General features: G+C 46.5%; 1 protein-coding gene across 1 annotated transcript in view; it reads left to right on the top strand.

The window, feature by feature from the left end:
* PLCG2 (phospholipase C, gamma 2 (phosphatidylinositol-specific)) overlaps positions 1–17,461 on the top strand; it is a 152,891-nt gene that overhangs the window by 62,040 nt on the left and 73,390 nt on the right. The window contains exons 2-5 of the mRNA XM_006860138.1: positions 6,160–6,303; positions 7,835–7,928; positions 8,618–8,665; positions 16,810–16,894. Coding sequence (XP_006860200.1) covers positions 6,160–6,303; positions 7,835–7,928; positions 8,618–8,665; positions 16,810–16,894 — 371 coding nt within the window. The remainder of the gene's footprint in view (positions 1–6,159; positions 6,304–7,834; positions 7,929–8,617; positions 8,666–16,809; positions 16,895–17,461) is intronic.

Genomic DNA, 17,461 nt, shown 5'->3' with positions numbered 1-17,461 from the left:
CTGCCCCAAATTCCCCCAGCTGTGAGCCTTCCAACCTTCTAAGTATTCCTTTATATGTGGTTCAGAGTTCTGGGACCATCCCCTGAGCCTGCTTGTTCAGGTATTCTGTGTTGTTGTTGGCGGAGCTCTCTGTTATACGTCCACCGATCCGCCATCTTGTTTGTTCCTCTTCTGTGTCTTTTTAAAATGATTTATTGTGACTTGAATGAAAGTTGACAGAACAAAATAGCTGGCCATTCTGCAATTCTTACACATTTTGTTTCAGTATTAGTTGAAATTCCCTCAGCATAACAAGTACCCTTCCAACTTCATCTCTGGGTTTTCCCAGATCTGTTTGTCCTTTTTTCCTGCCCCTTCCTGCTTTCTTGCATTTGTTTCTCTTTGAGGTGGTAAAAATGTTCTAAAATTAACCATGGTGATGGTTGCGCATATTGGTGAGCATGCCCCAAGCCACTGAATTGTGTCCTTTAAAGGGGAGAACTATATGGTATGTGAACTCTGGCTCAGAAAAACTGTTGTGTTAGAGAGAGACAAGACTGAACGCTGCACTTCCGGAACCGCCTCGGACCCAACATCCCTTTGGGGTATAGAATATACACGGGCAGTAATACACAGTCCCAGCTACATGAGCAGACCCTCTCCCCAGTGACCAGGCTTTGTCTGACCCCATTGTGTTCCTCCTGAACTAGACCTCACCTCTGTAGCTCTCTGATCCTTGACCCCCTTTGAGGCACAGATATGACAGGCAGGACCAATGTCCTGAGGTGGCAGAGTTGTCCCTAACACATCCTGATCGCTTCACCATTATGTGAATGTGTGCGAGCCGCTACCTGAGGGCTGAAGAGGGAAGACCTTAAAGTGGATAGAGACCCCAGCTCCGTCACCCATGTCCATGATAACTGTGGGACATGGTCTACACTGCCTCCAAGAGTCCCCTCAAGAGTGTTATGTGCTCCCAACAGCATTATGACCCAGTTGAGCTTGGGGCTTGATGTTCTTATTAAGTTCTGCTGAGTCAATTCTGACTTTTAGCATTTGTGAGGAGCAGCTGGTGGGTTTGAACTGGTGACCTTGTGGTTGGAAATTCAGTGCTGATCCTATAGTGTCCCACCCTTAATTGGTTTCTTTCTCTCCCTGTCTCACTGCCCCATCCCCCATCGGCATTTCCTGGGACCTTCCCCCAGAGAAACCCTTTACGTTCCTATTCTGGTCTCAGGGTCTCTTTCTGGGGGTAATCTAAACCAAGATACCTAAGAGATCTAGTTCCTTATTCCAGGGATATTTGATTCTTCGCTCTGAGCTCTGAGATAGGAGATGCTGAGGCTCCACTGTGAGCAAGACAGACAGGAGCCCTGTTCCCCTAGTTTTGTGGGCGAGAGCTGATACCAGATGACTAGGAATGATCAGTGGTGGTGGTTGTTAAGTGCCGTTGAGTTGGTTCCAACCCATAACGCCCCTGTATAGGGTTTCCAAGGAGACGCTGGGGAGCTTGAACCGCCAGCCTTACAGTTCAAACAGCTTTGCAGTCTGCTGATGCATTAACCCTCAACGCCACACCAGGTGCTAGCCAAAAGCTTTCCAGGGTGCAGATCTGAAAAGAGTGGGATGGGTCAGTGGAGAGAGACACCTGTGCAAGACTGTTGAGAAGAAGTCATTTAAATGAGATCTGATGGTGGCAGAAGCCAGTGTGTGTGTGTGTGTGTGTGTGTGTGTGTTTGCATTTCTTTACGTCCTTGTCTAGGAGTCTTGGTTGTGTCTGCTTGTGCCTGTTACGCTGCTTGAGGGTCTCCATGTGTGTCTGTTCGCAGCTGAGTGTCTCTGCCTGTCTTCCTCTCTGTCCCTTGCTCTGTTTTGTCTCCAGTTCTGTCCCTGTGTATGCCTCCGTCTCTGTCTTCTTTCAACAACTAGTTATTGTCCACTCTGCTAGCTGTGGGGACAAAGTGGTCAGAAAGAGCATGATTCCTGTGCCCACAATCTAGGGCAGGGGTGGGAAATTTTTTCCTGCCAAAATTGATAACATCATCCTCAGGCCATACGAAATTATCCATTTAAAATTAGCCTGCTGTATTTGGTCAGGTGTTTAATTAACTCACTCCTAATGTGATGACTAAGGAGCTCTGGTAGCATAGTGGTTACGAATCGGGCTGCTAACCTTACAGCCAGCAGTTCGAAACTACCAGCTGTTCCACAGGAGAAAGATGAGTCTTTCTGCTCCTGTAAAGACTTCTAGCCTTGGAAACCCTGTTCAGGGTCGCTGTGGGTCGGAACCAACTCAACGGCACTTAACAACAACAGCAGTGTGATGACTGCTATGCTTACCAAGCTCCACCAGATTCATGTTATTATTACCATCGAGTCGGTTTTGACACATAGCAAACCTGTATAGGGTTTTCGAGGAGTGCCTGATGAGTTTGAACCACTGACCTTGTAGTACAAACCAACTTGATGGCACTTAACAACAGCAAATGTGATGGCTGGAACTGTGGTTGCCTTGGCAGGGTCAAGCGAAATGATTTGTGGGCCTTATGTGGTCCACAGGCCAGACATTTCCCACCCCTGGTCTATAGGGAAGAGGGCACGAAGTCCCAGATTCATTCCACGACACTTGTCTCTGTTGGGTGCTTGTCGATGAGGGGCTTGGTCGGTGTAACAGCAGGGACTAGACGGCCTCCTGAGAGTTCGATGGTGACTGAGCTGACCCGACTGAGAGCATCTCTGGCTAAGTTCACAGTGTGTGCTCACATCCTGTGGTGGGTGAGAGTGACCCACTTAGGGGCTGGATGAGGACCAGGCAGACGATGACCTGGGGAGTGAGGTTTTGTGGCTGAGTCTAGTGGGTTGGTAGACCAGAGCACCCAGGACCTTGGTTTGTAGTCCCACCAGCATTGAGAGGCTTGAAGCCATGGTATGGCGGAAGAATACTTTCGTTTCACAGCCTGTTTCTGGGGGCAAGTGTTGGGTCAGGAGGCAGCTATTGAAGTTGCTAGATGATGGAGTTGGTGTTAGGAATGGAGTTAGCAGGTTCTAGAGCAAGGGAGAAAGCAGATTTGATCAGACTTGGTGCTTGCCTGCGGGGAAATGTTCCACTCTCTGGAGGCTTTTCTTGATGTCATATGTCAAGTTTTTATTAGACTTTTGCTGCAAGGGAAATACTCACGAAGGCCACATAGGCCCATTCAAAGATTCACTTTTCAAGATACTTTGCTAGACAAGAGAATTGTCAGATACTCCTTGTTAGACTGGATAGACAGAGCAAAGAATGTTTGTTAAAGTCACTGACGGTCGAGTGGGTGGGCAGCTCATTTTGGGGAGTACCTCTTGGTGCCATGGATATTTTGGGGTCACTGCTGGAGCTGTGCTGGAACTTTGTGAAGCGTAGCTCGGAGACAAGAACTGCCCTTCGTGGCTTTTCATTCTCTCTCCTTGGGAGTTTCGGTTTGATTTGCAGTCAAGGCACAGAGAGGAGGTAAGGGGAGAGTTGTTGCTGTTGTTTTGTGCCATGGAGTCGGTTCCGACTCATAGCGACCCTGTGCAGGGTTTCCAAGGATTTCAATCTTTACGGGGAAAGTAGGCACAAAGAACTCTGCTGCTCCCCTCCCGCCCCCTACTCCACACCAATTGTAGGGTCACTCATAATTGCCAAGAATGTATTTGTTGTTGTTGTTGTTGTTGTTAAATGCCAGCAAGTTGGTTCGGACCCATGGCAACCCTGAACAGGGTTTCTGAAGAGCTGCTGGTGAGCTTGAACTGTCGACCTTGCAGTTCAAACCAACTTTGCAGTCCAGTGCATTAACCCATAGAACCACACCCGGACTCCAAGAATACATTTGTTGTTGTTGTTAGGTGCCATCAAGTCGGTACCGACCCATAGCGACCTTATGCACAACAGAACGAAACACTGCCCGATCCTGGGCCAACCTCACTACTGTTGGCCAAGCTTGAGTCCATCGATGCTGCCACTTGGCCAATCCAGCTCGTTGGGGGTCTTCCTCTTTTTCTCTGGCCCTCCACCTTACCAAACATGATATCCTTCTCCAGCAACTGGTCCCTCCCGACAACATGTCCAAAGTATGAGAGACAAAGTTTGGTCATCTTGGCCTCCAAGGAGCCCTCTGGCTGTACTTCTTCCAAAACAGATCTATTGGTTCTTTTGGCAGTCCATGGCACTTTAAATATTCTCCTCCAACACCATAACTCAAAGGCATCAATTCTTCTATTGTCTTCCTTATTCACTGTCTAGCTTTTGCATGCATATGAGGTTACTGAAAATACCATGGCTTGGGTAAGGCGTGCCTTAGTCCTCAAGCTGACATCTTTGCTCTTCAACACTTAAAAAAGGTCTTGTGCAGCAGATTTTCCTAATGCAATACGTTGTTTCATTTCTTGACTGCTGCTTCCGTGAGTGTTGATAGTTGATCCAAGATGAATGAAGTCCCTGACAACTTCAAACAAACAAAATCAAATCAAAACAAAACAAAAAAACCATCGTTGTTGAGTTGATTTCCAATTCGCTGTGACATCACTCCGTATATGACAAAGTAGGACTGCCCAGAGTGTTTTATGGCTGCACCAATGGGCTTAAGCCTAGCAACGGCTGTGAGGATGATGCAGACCTGGGCTGTGTTTCATGCTGTTGTGTATGGCATCACTGTGAGTCAGAACTGACCAGACAGCACCTACCAACAAGAACAGCAACAGTCTTTATATAAGCAGATCGCCATGCCTTTCATCTTCAGTCCCACTGGGTAGGGTAGAAAGAACCACCAACCTTTCGGTTGATAAGGAAGTGCACTGGATATTGCAAAAGAAGGATGGAATGTCTATGTCTCCCCACCCCCCCGCTCCCCCCAGGGACCAGATCTTACGTAACCATGGAGTAGTGATCAGAATAAGAGTGCTGCCACCGGTGAGCTTCAGTTTAGTAAGCCAAAGACCTAATTGGCTTTCATTGTTTGGATCTGTTTTATAACATAGTTTCTAGTTCTATACAATTCTATCCTGTGTATAGATTGTTGTTGTTAATGTGCCATCGAGTCTTCAACCCTTAGCAACCCTGTATAGGGTTTCTGAAGAGCAGGTGGTGAGCTTGAACCTCCGAACTTGCACTTCAAACCAACTTTGCAGTCCAGCGCATTAACCCACAGCACCACACCACCACAAATACTGCTTCAAATGTCTTCACATTGCTTTGTGAATCTTAGCTCAGAACTGTACTCAAGATAGCTAGATCCACAATACAGACAAGCAGAGAACTTTACGTTCATTCTGTCTCCTCTGTGCACTGTCTAACCCTAGGGGTTAGACTAGACCAGAACATTCTATCAATTAAATCAGGTTCAAGAAACAGTCTGGACTCCAGGGCAGCTGGCCACTTGAGGCATGGACACCTAGAGGTGTGGTCCATTGGAGCCACCAGTGAAATCGTCTTCCACACTCTTCCATCTCTCCCACATCTCGTGACCATCCCTCCCCTGGGTCCTGCCACGTCATCTTTTTAGTGGTTATTCTGTGCCTCTCCCCTTCTCCTCCACTTGAACTGAACCAGTGAGCACTTGTAGGTTTTGGGATGTGAGGGAGGAGGTCATTACGATCAAGCTTTCATAAGACACTGGGAGCGTTCACATTACCCAAAGCTGGTGGTCTCTGGAGTCTCCTTTCTGCCTGTAGATCTGACAGACTACAGTTTGATTCACTCTCGGGCATCACTGAGGCCACTTATTCAGTTTCCACGTAACCACCCGCTGCTGTAAGGTCAATTTCAACTTCTAGTGATCTTGTCGGACGGAGTAGAACTGTCTCATAGGGTTTCCGAGGCTGTCAGTTTGTATGGGAGCAGACTGCCTCTCCCATGGAGCCTCAGGTGGGTTCAAACCAGTGACCTCTGGGTAGCAGCCCAGCACTTAACCTACTTTAGAATATGTCAATCTCTGGAAGAGGGTGGAGGATACCCCAGACACTTCATACTTTGGTCACTTGTGGGTGGTGGTAGACACTTGGGGCCAGCTCTGTGACCTTCTGTCTGCTCCCATTCCTGGGGTCTGATGAGCTAGATGCAGAGACATGAAGGAGCTGGGCCATGTCTGGGGCATAGGTGAATGGCCACATCTTCAGGTGCAGTGAAGACTGACTTCTAACTGGCCCCCTGCATTTTCCTTTCAGTGGATATCATGGAAATTAAGGAGATCCGTCCAGGGAAGAACTCCAAGGACTTTGAGCGTGCCAAAACAGTCCGCCAGAAGGAATGCTGCTGCTTCACCATCTTCTATGGCACCCAGTTTGTCCTCAGCACACTGAGTTTAGCAGGTGGGTGCGTGTGACTTTTGTTTATTCCTACTCTGGAGCCTTGCAAACATGATGCTCCCATCCCACGAGCCTGCCTTGGGGGCTTCATATCCTAGAATCCAGCCCTGCCACTTTCTAGCTGTGTGCCTTTGTGGGAGGCATGTAGCCTCTCTAAGCTGGGTTTCTTCTGCTGGAAAATGGGGTGGAAGATAGATAACTCATTACAATGCTGAGAGGTGTCTGTTAAGCGTCTGCGGGCTCCTGGGGAAAGCTGCATCATTGGTGCATACGTAGTTTTGTAGGTAGTTAGTTTTCCATTAGGTAGTTTTAGTTAGTCAGGAGTTTTCCTCCTGTCAGAGGAGTAATGGAATCCACCTTTTTCCTACCATAGCTTTATAGCAAACTTGACACTGACTCAGGGGAACCATCCTGAATCTTGTTTCACATATGTGGGCATGAGTACACATGCCCCCCATGCATGTACACATGCAGACTCCTGTACCCACATGAAAACATAGGCATGAACATGTGCATATACATACACACAAAGATAAGCACAGGTATGCAGACACACATGCACACAACCATACACATATATATATATACACACACACACACGTTTGCAAACATACAGGCACACATGTGAAATTGTGCACAAACACACCATTGCATGTGTGCAGATGCACATTCACAATTACATACGTACATGTATACATATGCACACAACCATGAAAACATCACAACACAATGCAAACATGAACATATATGTGCACACGTAAATGTGTATGCACAACTGTGCAAATATGCACATAGACAATAGATGCACAACCATACATATATGCAGTTATACTCAAGTGCATACACGCACACACACACACACACACACAACCACACACATGTGACATATATGCACACGCATAAATGTGGAGCCGCTCACCTATGCATATGCACATATATGTACAAGCACACACATATATGCAAGACCTATGCACACATATAGACATATAGACAGTCACATACATGCACATGCACACACATGTGTTAGCTGCTTTCTAAAACACTAACAACAGCCACAATGACCATGATAATAATTATCACCAGCACCAGTCCTAAATAATTCCCTCAGGCACAGAAAATGAGCCCATTTGTCACCCCTGCCATAGGAACACGTCAGGATCATGTGGTCTTACCCCAAACCCAAAGCAGGTTCTTAAGCACCATGAGGAGTCCCTGGGTGATGAGAACAATTAACATGAAAGGTTGGAGGTTGCACTCCACTCAGGTGCATCAGAAGAAAGGCCTGGCAACCTTCCTGGAAAATCAGCCATTGAAAACCCTGTGAGGCCCATGGAGTTGCTGTGAGTTGCAGTCAGCTTGACAGCAATGATTAAGCACCACACAGGCAGGGAAAAGAGTGCTGCTCTAGGAGCCCTCCTGAGCCAGCAGAAATCGCCTTCTGAAATACCCTCATGGACTGCCAGGACACAGGGGTCTTGAAATGGCCTTCTGCCTGGGGTTAACCCAGCCTTTCTGTTCTCACTCTTCTCTCCAGCTGACTCTAAGGAGGATGCAGTCAAGTGGCTTTCTGGCTTGAAGATCTTACACCAGGAAGTCATGAACGCCTCGACACCCACAATTATTGAGAGGTACTGCGGACTCTGGGCTGTTCATGGCTATATTCACATATTTATTCCACTCCCTCTAACCAGCATGGGATAAAGCCAGAAACCCAGGTGCTTTATCATTGCACCTCACTGAGTGTTCTGTATACAGTGGCTGTGGACTCTCCATTCTTAACAAAGAGCCTCTCGGAGTGCTGAGACCAAGCCTTGCCTTCTCTAGGAAGCAATGCATTGAAGCTCAGACAGAAGACTCCATGGGCAGGGGTGTGAGTGGGAGGCAGGAGGGCTTCTTTCTTAAAGACTTCTTGAGTGAAGAAGCCAGTGCAACCAGGTAGTCAGATGCAGAGGTCTAGAGATCAAGGCCTGCTCTCACAACGGTCCCTTCAGTGTCACGGATAGCCAGGTGGTATTTGTGGGTGAATGACTTTTCCCACCACTAAACTGAAACCCTCCAACTTGCACTGATTTTCTTTGGGGACGTTACCAACTATCGTTAATTTAAAGAGCGTCGCCCACTTAGAGAATTCTGGCCTCTTCAAGTTGCAAGGCACTCTCAGCTCAGCTACTACCAACCACAAGAAAAAGATAGGTTCTCAGGTTGCCCTTTCAGAACGTTGTTAAACGTCCATTCTATTCCGGTTTCCTTGTCCCTGTCCCATAGGATTTACTTAGAGTGTTTTCTAACTTCCTTTGTCTCTTAACTCTCTTCCCAGTTGGCTGAGGAAGCAGATTTATTCTGTGGATCAAACCAGAAGAAATAGGTAAGATAACATTGCCTTTCTTGCGGTATTCTTTTCATTGTTTTGGACTCCGAGGTTTATTTACAGTAAAACCTGTGAAAGTCGGAACCTGTGCGAGGCAGAACCCTGTCAGAGAAGGAGAATTCAGGTGTTTGCCACGGAAACGAAAAGCGTGCAAGACCGCCCCCTGTCATAGATGGAAAACTTCTAAGACCCTGGGAAACACGGCTGCCCCTTTGAGTTTCGTCTATCATAGCTGTCATTCTACTGGCAGTAACGTTTTGACAGAGTTGGAGCGTGTTGTGTGATGTTGGCAATGCCTTCTTGAGATGAGATGTAACTGACAATAGGCAGTTGCAATACTAGTTGACTGGGGCTAGGTGATGACAAACGTGCTTTTTTTTTTTTTTTAAACTTTTTACTGTGATTTGGGTGAAAGTGTACAGAACAAATTGGTTTTCTGCCCAACAGTTCATTCACATTCTTGTTTCTTGAAATTGACTGCGATCCCCAAATGGAACAGCACCTTCCCTACTTCCTGCCTGCATTTCCTGATTCTGTTCCTCTTCCTTTCCTGTCCCTTCCTGCCTTTTGACTTGTGGGGTCCAGCTGCAGAGGTCAGGACTAGGGCCTCCTTCAGTGCATCAACCCATCCCGAATATTTCAGTACCTTCTGCGTCCTGCCTACGTTAGTCCCTGCCTCTTGGGTCCCATTGTGTTGTAGGAACAAATCCCGTGCCATAGGGATGGTTACATTAACAAGGCCGAGATAACGAGCCGTGGTGATGACACAGAATTGGGTGTACTTGCCTTTTTCACTAAACAGTACACCTTGCGGGGGCTTCCCTTTCTGCCCAGAGAGCTCCCTACCAGACCTTTTCTAACCAGATGAGTGGGTTTTCTTGGATGAGCAATGTCGTTTTTGTAATCCTTTCCTTATTAGTGGCTGTTGAGTCGCTCCCAGTCCTGTGTCATTGTTAGGTTAGGAGTAATGCTGCAAGGGACGTTTTGGGGCTCACCTTTTTATAAGCTTGTGTGAAGACACGAGGAAATGTTCAGGGGAAGACCAAGCACGAAGGGTTTGTGGTCTAACATTTTGGCGGACACGTGCTTTGCTAGCCTTAAATCCTGATTCCTGAGGGAAACAAAGAATGACAGAAGCTAAGGGAAAACTTGAGGCAGCAGAAGGCTGGTTCTGAGCAGGCCCACAGGGGAAGTGCCCTCATACCCTGCTTCACCTTTCATAATCTTTAGAGGCCAAAATGTCAATCTGATGGGTGAAAAGTAACAACGCGTTTCGTTTAAATTTGCATTTCTTTATTCAAGAGTGAACTTGCAGAATCCTCTTTGTTCCATTCTTGCTCAAGATACAGTTTGCTTTAAAACGTTCGTGGAAAAATGGACTTTTTTGAAGTCCTCTCCTGGTGTGGTGCTGTTGGATGAACACTGAACCGTTAACTCCAAGATCAGCTGTTCAAACACACCAGCTGCATCTTAACAGCAGCCTGGGTTAAACAGTGTCAGATAACCCAATACGCAGAGTAAGCATGGGTTAATAAACATGTGCTTACTAATCTGTAATGAACAATTTAATGTTTTTTTTTGTTCGCTTCATCAGAACTTCAGCTGCTAGATCTAGCTGGCATCTCTCTGTCTCCCAACAACCTCACAGCCCCTTCCTATAGAATGAAAACCTCTTTTAAAGTTACAATCTCTGACAGGGACAGACTACCCAGTAAGCAGGGTAAACTTACTTGTGCTTACTTACTCATTTGTAGTGAAGAGTTTCACATCCTAGACACGGTGAAACCCACGTGAAATTGTTGACTAGGTGCGTGAGTAAGCACAAGTCAGCCCATGCTCTCCTTGCTTACTGGAAAATCCATCCCCGTTAGATATAGCTGGATCATAAATTCAGCTAACTCTGCCCTGGTTTTCTGGAAGTCTCTCTATCGTGAAGGTGTCTTTGTGTCTGACTGACGTCCTCAGTGGTGTCTTCCACATACACTCACCATTCATATGCTTGGGAATATTAAACCGTGAAGTGGTTACAAGTGTGGTAATGTGGTTAAGCGGCCAGTAGCTCCTTCCCTGGCTTTCTGTTCATCATTCTTTCCCTCTCTACTGCTCTTTTCCATCACTTCCTGGTACCACCACCCCCGGCCTACACCCTGGAGCCACCGATGTGGATCAGATGAGGTCGTGGCGCTGGACGGTTTTGTGCACACAGAGCCCTTTCAGCTCCAGCGGTGGGGCCTCCCTTTATGTTTTCCTTCTCTGTGGTTGTGGGTGACTCATGGTTGAGATTGGCATAGCGGTGGCAGACGGAGCCATCCTGGGCAGTGCTCTCTGCTTGGCAGTTGTACAGACTTGGCAAGCTGGTACGAGAGTCAGCTTTCTCTCTTCTGTTCTCAAGCAGTTAGATGCTCTCCCTTGCTAAGAACAAATCCTTGCGCCTTTCAATCGGCTGTCCAAACCTTCAGTAGACAGAAAGCCCTGTTTCTGGACTCATTTCCTTGCTGGTGTATACCACACCCTCTCCCTGGCCTTCCTCCCAATGGGCAGAGCCCTGTGGCTCTGTCAAAGCATGGAAAAGCCCACCTTTCCCATGGTTCTGTGAGGCCCAGAGAGAGTTAACTCAAAAGAATATTGGACCGTGGTGCCAACGACAGGGCAGCAGACTTCTGTTCTGCCAGCTTTCCCTCCCTTTCCTGTCGCCTACGTTTAATCGTACTTCCTGAAGGGAAACAAAGGAGTAGCAGAAGTGAAGGAAGGACACAAGGCAGCAGGCGACGACAGTCTCTGAGGGGGCGTGCCAGCCTCCCGGGTGTTGTCTTTGGCCCCAGCACCCTGCTGCACCTTCACAGTCTCCAGAGGCAAAGCTGGTAGCAGCTCACACTTACGGCGAATGCACTTTACAGCAAGCACACTGAGCATTCCATATCCAGTTTTTGGAATACCCTCAGCACTGCTCACACACAAGGAGACTGAAGCCCAGAGAAGTTAAGTAATTTCTTCAAAGCAGCCCAGTTTGTCAGGGACGGTTTCAGTCTGGGTAGGCACACCTATCACTACTTTATTGTTGTTTTGCTTAAAAAAAAACAAAAAAAAACAGAGTTGCTATGAGTCGGAACTGACTTGGCAGCACTTAGCAACAACATGGAAAGATAGGGAAATCTAATAATCTTCCCTTCCCCATTTTGATCAATTGCCTTAGAGTCTTAATTCTTACTCAGCCATCCTGTCTGCACTGCCCTGTACTGACACTGAGCATCCTTTCATAGCTCATTTTTATACCGTGTTTTCTGTTCCCCTTTTGTTTTTTTTTTTTAAGTGAATATGTATGAACTTTATTTTTAATTATGAAAGTAACTCATGTCCACTGTCAAAAATTTGGAAATACTAAAAATTGGAAAAAAAGAACGGAACCATCTGTGTGCATTCAGGTGACTAGCAGTGTTTTGTAGGTGGATTATTAGCTTCAGATTTTATTGGTTTGGTTATTCAAGTATAACTGTAGATTGTTGTTGTTAAGTGCTGTGGAGTTAGTTCTGACTCATAGCAACCCTGTATAGGGATTCTGAGGAGTGGCTGGTGGGTTTGAATCACTGACGTTGTGGTTAGCAGTCAAGTGCTTATCATACAGTGCCACACCATTAAAAGGTAATAAAGATAGATTAAATAATTCTATGTATGTAGTTTGGAGTCCTGGTGTGGCGCTGTAGGATAAGAACAGGACCACCGCAAGATTGGTTTGAACCATGAGGTCAGTGGTTGAAACTCACCGGTCGCTCCTTAGAAACCTTACGCTGGAACCCACTCGATGGCACTTAACAACAATACATTTTTTTGGAATAATTCTTGAGTCACAGAAAAGTTGCAAAGACAGCAGAGTGTTTCTGTATGCCCCTGTATTTAATTTCCCCAAGTGTATTAGCATCTTACAACGTGTGGTACCTTGGTGAGAACTTCAAAGCCAACGTGGATACGTTACTATTAACTACTGAAGACTTAGATTGAATATCGCCAGCTTTTTCCACCAATGCCCTTTTACTGTTCCCGATCCCACTTGGGAGACCACATCGCGTTTGGTTGTCGTGTCTTCCTGTGGGCTGTGCCGCTACCTCAGTCTTGTTTTTTTGTTTTATTTCTTATCCTGCAGCCTTGTCGGTTTTAAAGAGAGTTTCTCAGGTGTTTTGTAGACTGCCTGAAATTGTGTTTGTCCGATCTTCTTTTCATGATTAAACTGGGGTTGTGGTGAGACAGGGGTACCTAGATAGCACAAACGGTTTATGTGCTCTGCTGCTAATGAAAAGATTGAGGTTTGAGACTCACTCAGAGCCACCTCAGAAGATCTCCTGCCAGAATATCAGCCACTGAAAACGTTGTGGAGCACAGCTGTCTGTGTCACATTTGGGGTTCATGGTCTGGAGCCTATTCAGCTGCAAGTGAACTTGAGTAGACTTCACTACAGTGATAGTGAAGAACAGCACAGAGGCCAACATCATGCCAGCAGGGCATACTCTCAGCATGACTTACCCATGACATTGACTTTGTCCCCCTCACCAGAGTGATGTCTGCCAGGTTTCAAGATGGTCAGGTTAGGCCCACTTCCCTTACTCCTTTGTGGCAGTAATCCACCAGGTCCAGCCCACACAAAAAGATGAGGCTCTTTTCAACTAACCTTCAACAAAGAACTTTTTTTAAAAATCAACATTTATTATTCATGAAAATACCCACGACAGAACGTACACGCATTCCACAGTGTCGACATGCACATTGGCATTGCTGGGGTCCTTGTTTGTGGTATCACCTGTGTCGTCTTCGCTACATGTATAGTTTCACCACCGATGACACAGACCCGCTACCCTGTCGTCTGCCCATCTGTGCTTTAGGGTTACTGTTGCCAGATTGACCTCGTAGGTAATCCTTTCAAAGGGTTCAATGTTTAAGCCAAAGATCCTTTGCTAATTGAGCTAAACTGTTGTTTAGTTGAAAAGATGACTTCAGGGGTTTAGGTTAAAGATTTAGCGATTATATCAGGGCAGTTGTCTCACTCGATCCACTAAGTCTAGATTATGTCATATATCAGTCTTATTCGATCCAGTAAGTCTGGATTCCATAAGAACGCTCAACACTGATCCACGATTTCTCCTCCTCTGGATCAGGATCCATCATGTTCTCGATCAAAGCCTTTAATAGTATTTTTGTGGCATTCCATAAACTTAAGAACTTTTGTGTGTCTCATTGCAGCTACTCAGACAAGTATGTTGATGTAGATCTACATTATAGTTCAGTGAGTGGAAGTTGGAGAACTGGCCTGAAAAGTTGCCTTTTGCTAATCTTTTCGTTTGTTTCCAGTTTTTCCTTACATTTGTGGGTTTGTTTGTTTGTTTGCTGAATTGTGTCCCAAGTGAACCACACAGCTGATACTCTTCACAAGATGCCTTTTCGGCATCACTCAGATTTCTTGCCCCTCAGTTCCATGATTCTCAGTACCCTGTTGAATGAGTGGGCTGATTGTCTTAGGTCTTGTTCACATTGTTGCTCTTGTTGGTGGTGATGAGCTTATTGAAGACAGGGGTCGCCATCCGGTAGTCTCTCTGTGTTTGTTCACGTCTGCTGAATAAGTCTTCCATTCTCGTTCTTAGACAGCACATTGGACAGCTTTAGAAGCTTTTGTGATTGAGAAGTTATTCCTCAAGATTAGCGGAGAGGTTCAAAGAGCGTATTTGTTGCTAACCGTCTATTGTGAATTGAGTGAAAGCTTCTAGAACAGATCGGGAGTTTTACGTTCAACAAATTCATATACTTCGTTTCGGTTCAATGATTGTAGTCCCCTCCATGTAACGGCAGTTGTCCGGCTTCCTCCTTGTGAGATCATGTTTCTAGTCCACTTTGTTTCCCAGCCCGTCTGAATTATGTCCTTAGGAAAGTGCTGCCCTTTCAGTCTTGAGTGGTTGACCAGTCCATGGTGAGCATATCTTGTTAGTGTTCTTGTCCCCCTTATATACTTACTGTCCACTGCTTGGCTGAAAATTGAGCCATGAGTTCTGGACCTGTGACCAAGAGCCACAGTCTCAGTTTCCTCCAGTCTCTTTCTGAGCAGTAAGCCTGGACTTTTTTATATTTTTGAGATTTGTTCTATAAGCACGAGCATTTTAATGTACTTGTTGGCCAGATTTCCGGAGGCCCTTTTTGGGCCTTATAGAGTTTATTTCTTCTTACCTGAAGATTAGGTTCAAAGCCCAGTGCACCTATTGGATATGTCTTGTGATCAGCCAACCTGTGAGACAGCCCCAGAGCCGCCTTTGAGGTTCATTGGATTTGTTTTTCTTCCTGTGAGGCTCACAGGGCGCCCAGTCCCACAGAGGGGAAAACAGGCCCCATGGACTGATGGTCATTGTGTTTACAGGTGGAAATAAATCCCTTTCCCCTTCTGGCCTTGACCCTTCAGCCTGTAACATCGAATTTGCATAAGGCAGGTTCTCTTTTCCCTTCAGCCTTGGTGGAGAAGAGGGACGGAGTCTTCATGGGAGATGGGGAAGCAGGCATGTTAACTCAATTTGCTCCTGCAGCAAGAATACAACTACGTGGGCCTTCAGAGAGTTTCTGGAAGAATTCTGTTTTCTTTTCATTCCATTTGTACACGGATTTTTGAAGCCTCCTTTTATGTAGGTGTCCTGTGTAACTTTGGAGGCACAGTAGAATCAGCTGAGACTCGTAATAGCACAGTTGCTGGAGCCCTAATTCCTGAGATGCTGGTTGTGAACTTCTGGTCACAGATTTGGGTGTTGGAGTATTAAAAAAAAAATTCCAGGTGTTTCTACTCCAAAACCAGGGCTGTGAACTCTGATGTTCTCTAGAGAGCAATTCTCAAATTTGCACCAACGTCACAGTGTCCCAGAGGGCTTGTTACAGCACAGAATGAGGGGCCTCACCTATTATAGGGTTTCAGATCCAACACAGGGTCTGGGAAGAGAGCCAAGAATTTGGTACCTAACAAATTCCCAGGTGCGATGATGGTCCAGGGGCCACACTTTTAAGAAACAAGACTCTGTTAACTTGATTCTGCCTCTGAGCAAACCTACAGGGCAGGTAGAACTGCTCCACAGGGTTTGAGAGGCTACAGGTCTTTATCGAACAGACTGCCTCCTCTTTCTTCCGCAGAACAGGCTAGTGTGTTTGAACCACCAACCTTTTGGTTAACAGCCAAATGCTTGCCCCACTCATCACCAAGCCTTCTGAAATGAACTAAACACAATGTAAGATTCAATTTCTTGACCATAGCAGCTACATCTCAAGTGCTCAGTGGTCCCACATGGCTAGCGGCTGCCATATTGGACAACTCAGATAGAATTAGCATCATTGTTGACAGGTCACTTGGGTTATGTTGTTGGTGGTACTTTTATCCCTTTGGGTAGACATGCACTCTCCTTTTTCTGCTGGAACGAAATCTTACCATCATTCAGTGTCTGGCTCATGGGAAGCACACTCTAGATTTCTATGCTGCGGTCCGTCGACTGTACGTTTAGGATGTGGTTCAGATCCACACTCTTCTGCCTACATGTCACCTGGCACAGGGCACCCCACAACCCCCCATAGCCTGTTCTGAAGCTTGGTGGTTGATGTGTGTACTTTGTATGGGGTAGAAGGTGGCCTGGGACCAGGTGATATTACCTGGATGACAATCAGGGTAGCCTGGCATTCAGTAGGTGCTCAGGTGAGGTGGGTTTCCCTTGTCCTCACTCTCACTGAACTCTAGTAGCTTGGCCTTGCTTTAAACCCCAGTGGTATTTCATATGGGTGAGGGATACCTGGTCATTTGACACCATGTTCTGTTCTGCCTGCACTGTGAATCTCCTATGTGACCTATCTCTCTTCACCCCCACAAACATGGAGACCAGCCCTGTCCCATCAGGCAACACCCCACACTGTGAATCTCCTATTTGTGCTACATCTCCTTAGCCATTCTTGAAGGGTGGAAACCCACCTTCGTTCGTGGGCCTTGAATGCAGAGTCTCTAGTTCCCATGTGGTCAACAATTGTTGGGCAGAGATTCTCAGGGAGGGACACTGAGGTGGGTGGGGGGGTGATGAGGGTAACAAAGCCCCTACTGTTGTAAACTGTAGAGGTTGAAGGAGCTGGCTTTCCTTCTTTTGCAGCATCAGCCTCCGAGAACTGAAGACCATCCTGCCCATGATCAACTTCAAAGTGAGCAGTGCCAAGTTCCTCAAAGATAAGTTTGTGGTAAGTTTTGTAGCTCAGCCCCTGGGCTTTTGTGAACTCAGGACTGTTTACCATGTCTCATATGAAGTTACTGAGTACCTTTGAGTTCTGTCCAGTGGTGTCCAGTGTAGTTCTCCGCTTCCAGAGGGCACCAGTTCTCGTTGACTGAAGGTGCATGTCAACATCTCAGGCCTCTGCTTCGAATCCTAGCAGAGTGTGTTCTCACCGACGACTCTGTGTGCTGAACTGTTTGTCTTGAAATGTTTAAACTCAGACCTGTTTCCACAAACCCTCCTTCTCTGCCTCCCTCCCAGTCTGTCACCTGTCTTCCTCCTAGTAACATGAGCTAGTGTATTTCTTGTGGAAAATTTTATGAACGAGTCCCTCTGTGGGCTGCCTGGATTGTGGCATTTCATGTGAAAGTCTTGGCTGTCTTGTACATCTACCTTAATTTACATCTACCTACTCACCCACCTACCCACCAACTCATCCATCCACACATCTGTCCACTCATCTACCCGCTCACTCACCTACCCACCCATCCACCTATCTACTCATCTACCCACTTACACACATACCCAGCCACCC

The sequence above is a fragment of the Chrysochloris asiatica genome, unplaced genomic scaffold, assembly GCF_000296735.1.
Source record: "Chrysochloris asiatica unplaced genomic scaffold, ChrAsi1.0 scaffold00037, whole genome shotgun sequence".
NCBI classification, from domain to species: Eukaryota; Metazoa; Chordata; class Mammalia; order Afrosoricida; family Chrysochloridae; genus Chrysochloris; species Chrysochloris asiatica.
This window is presented reverse-complemented; position numbering and strand designations above follow the sequence as displayed.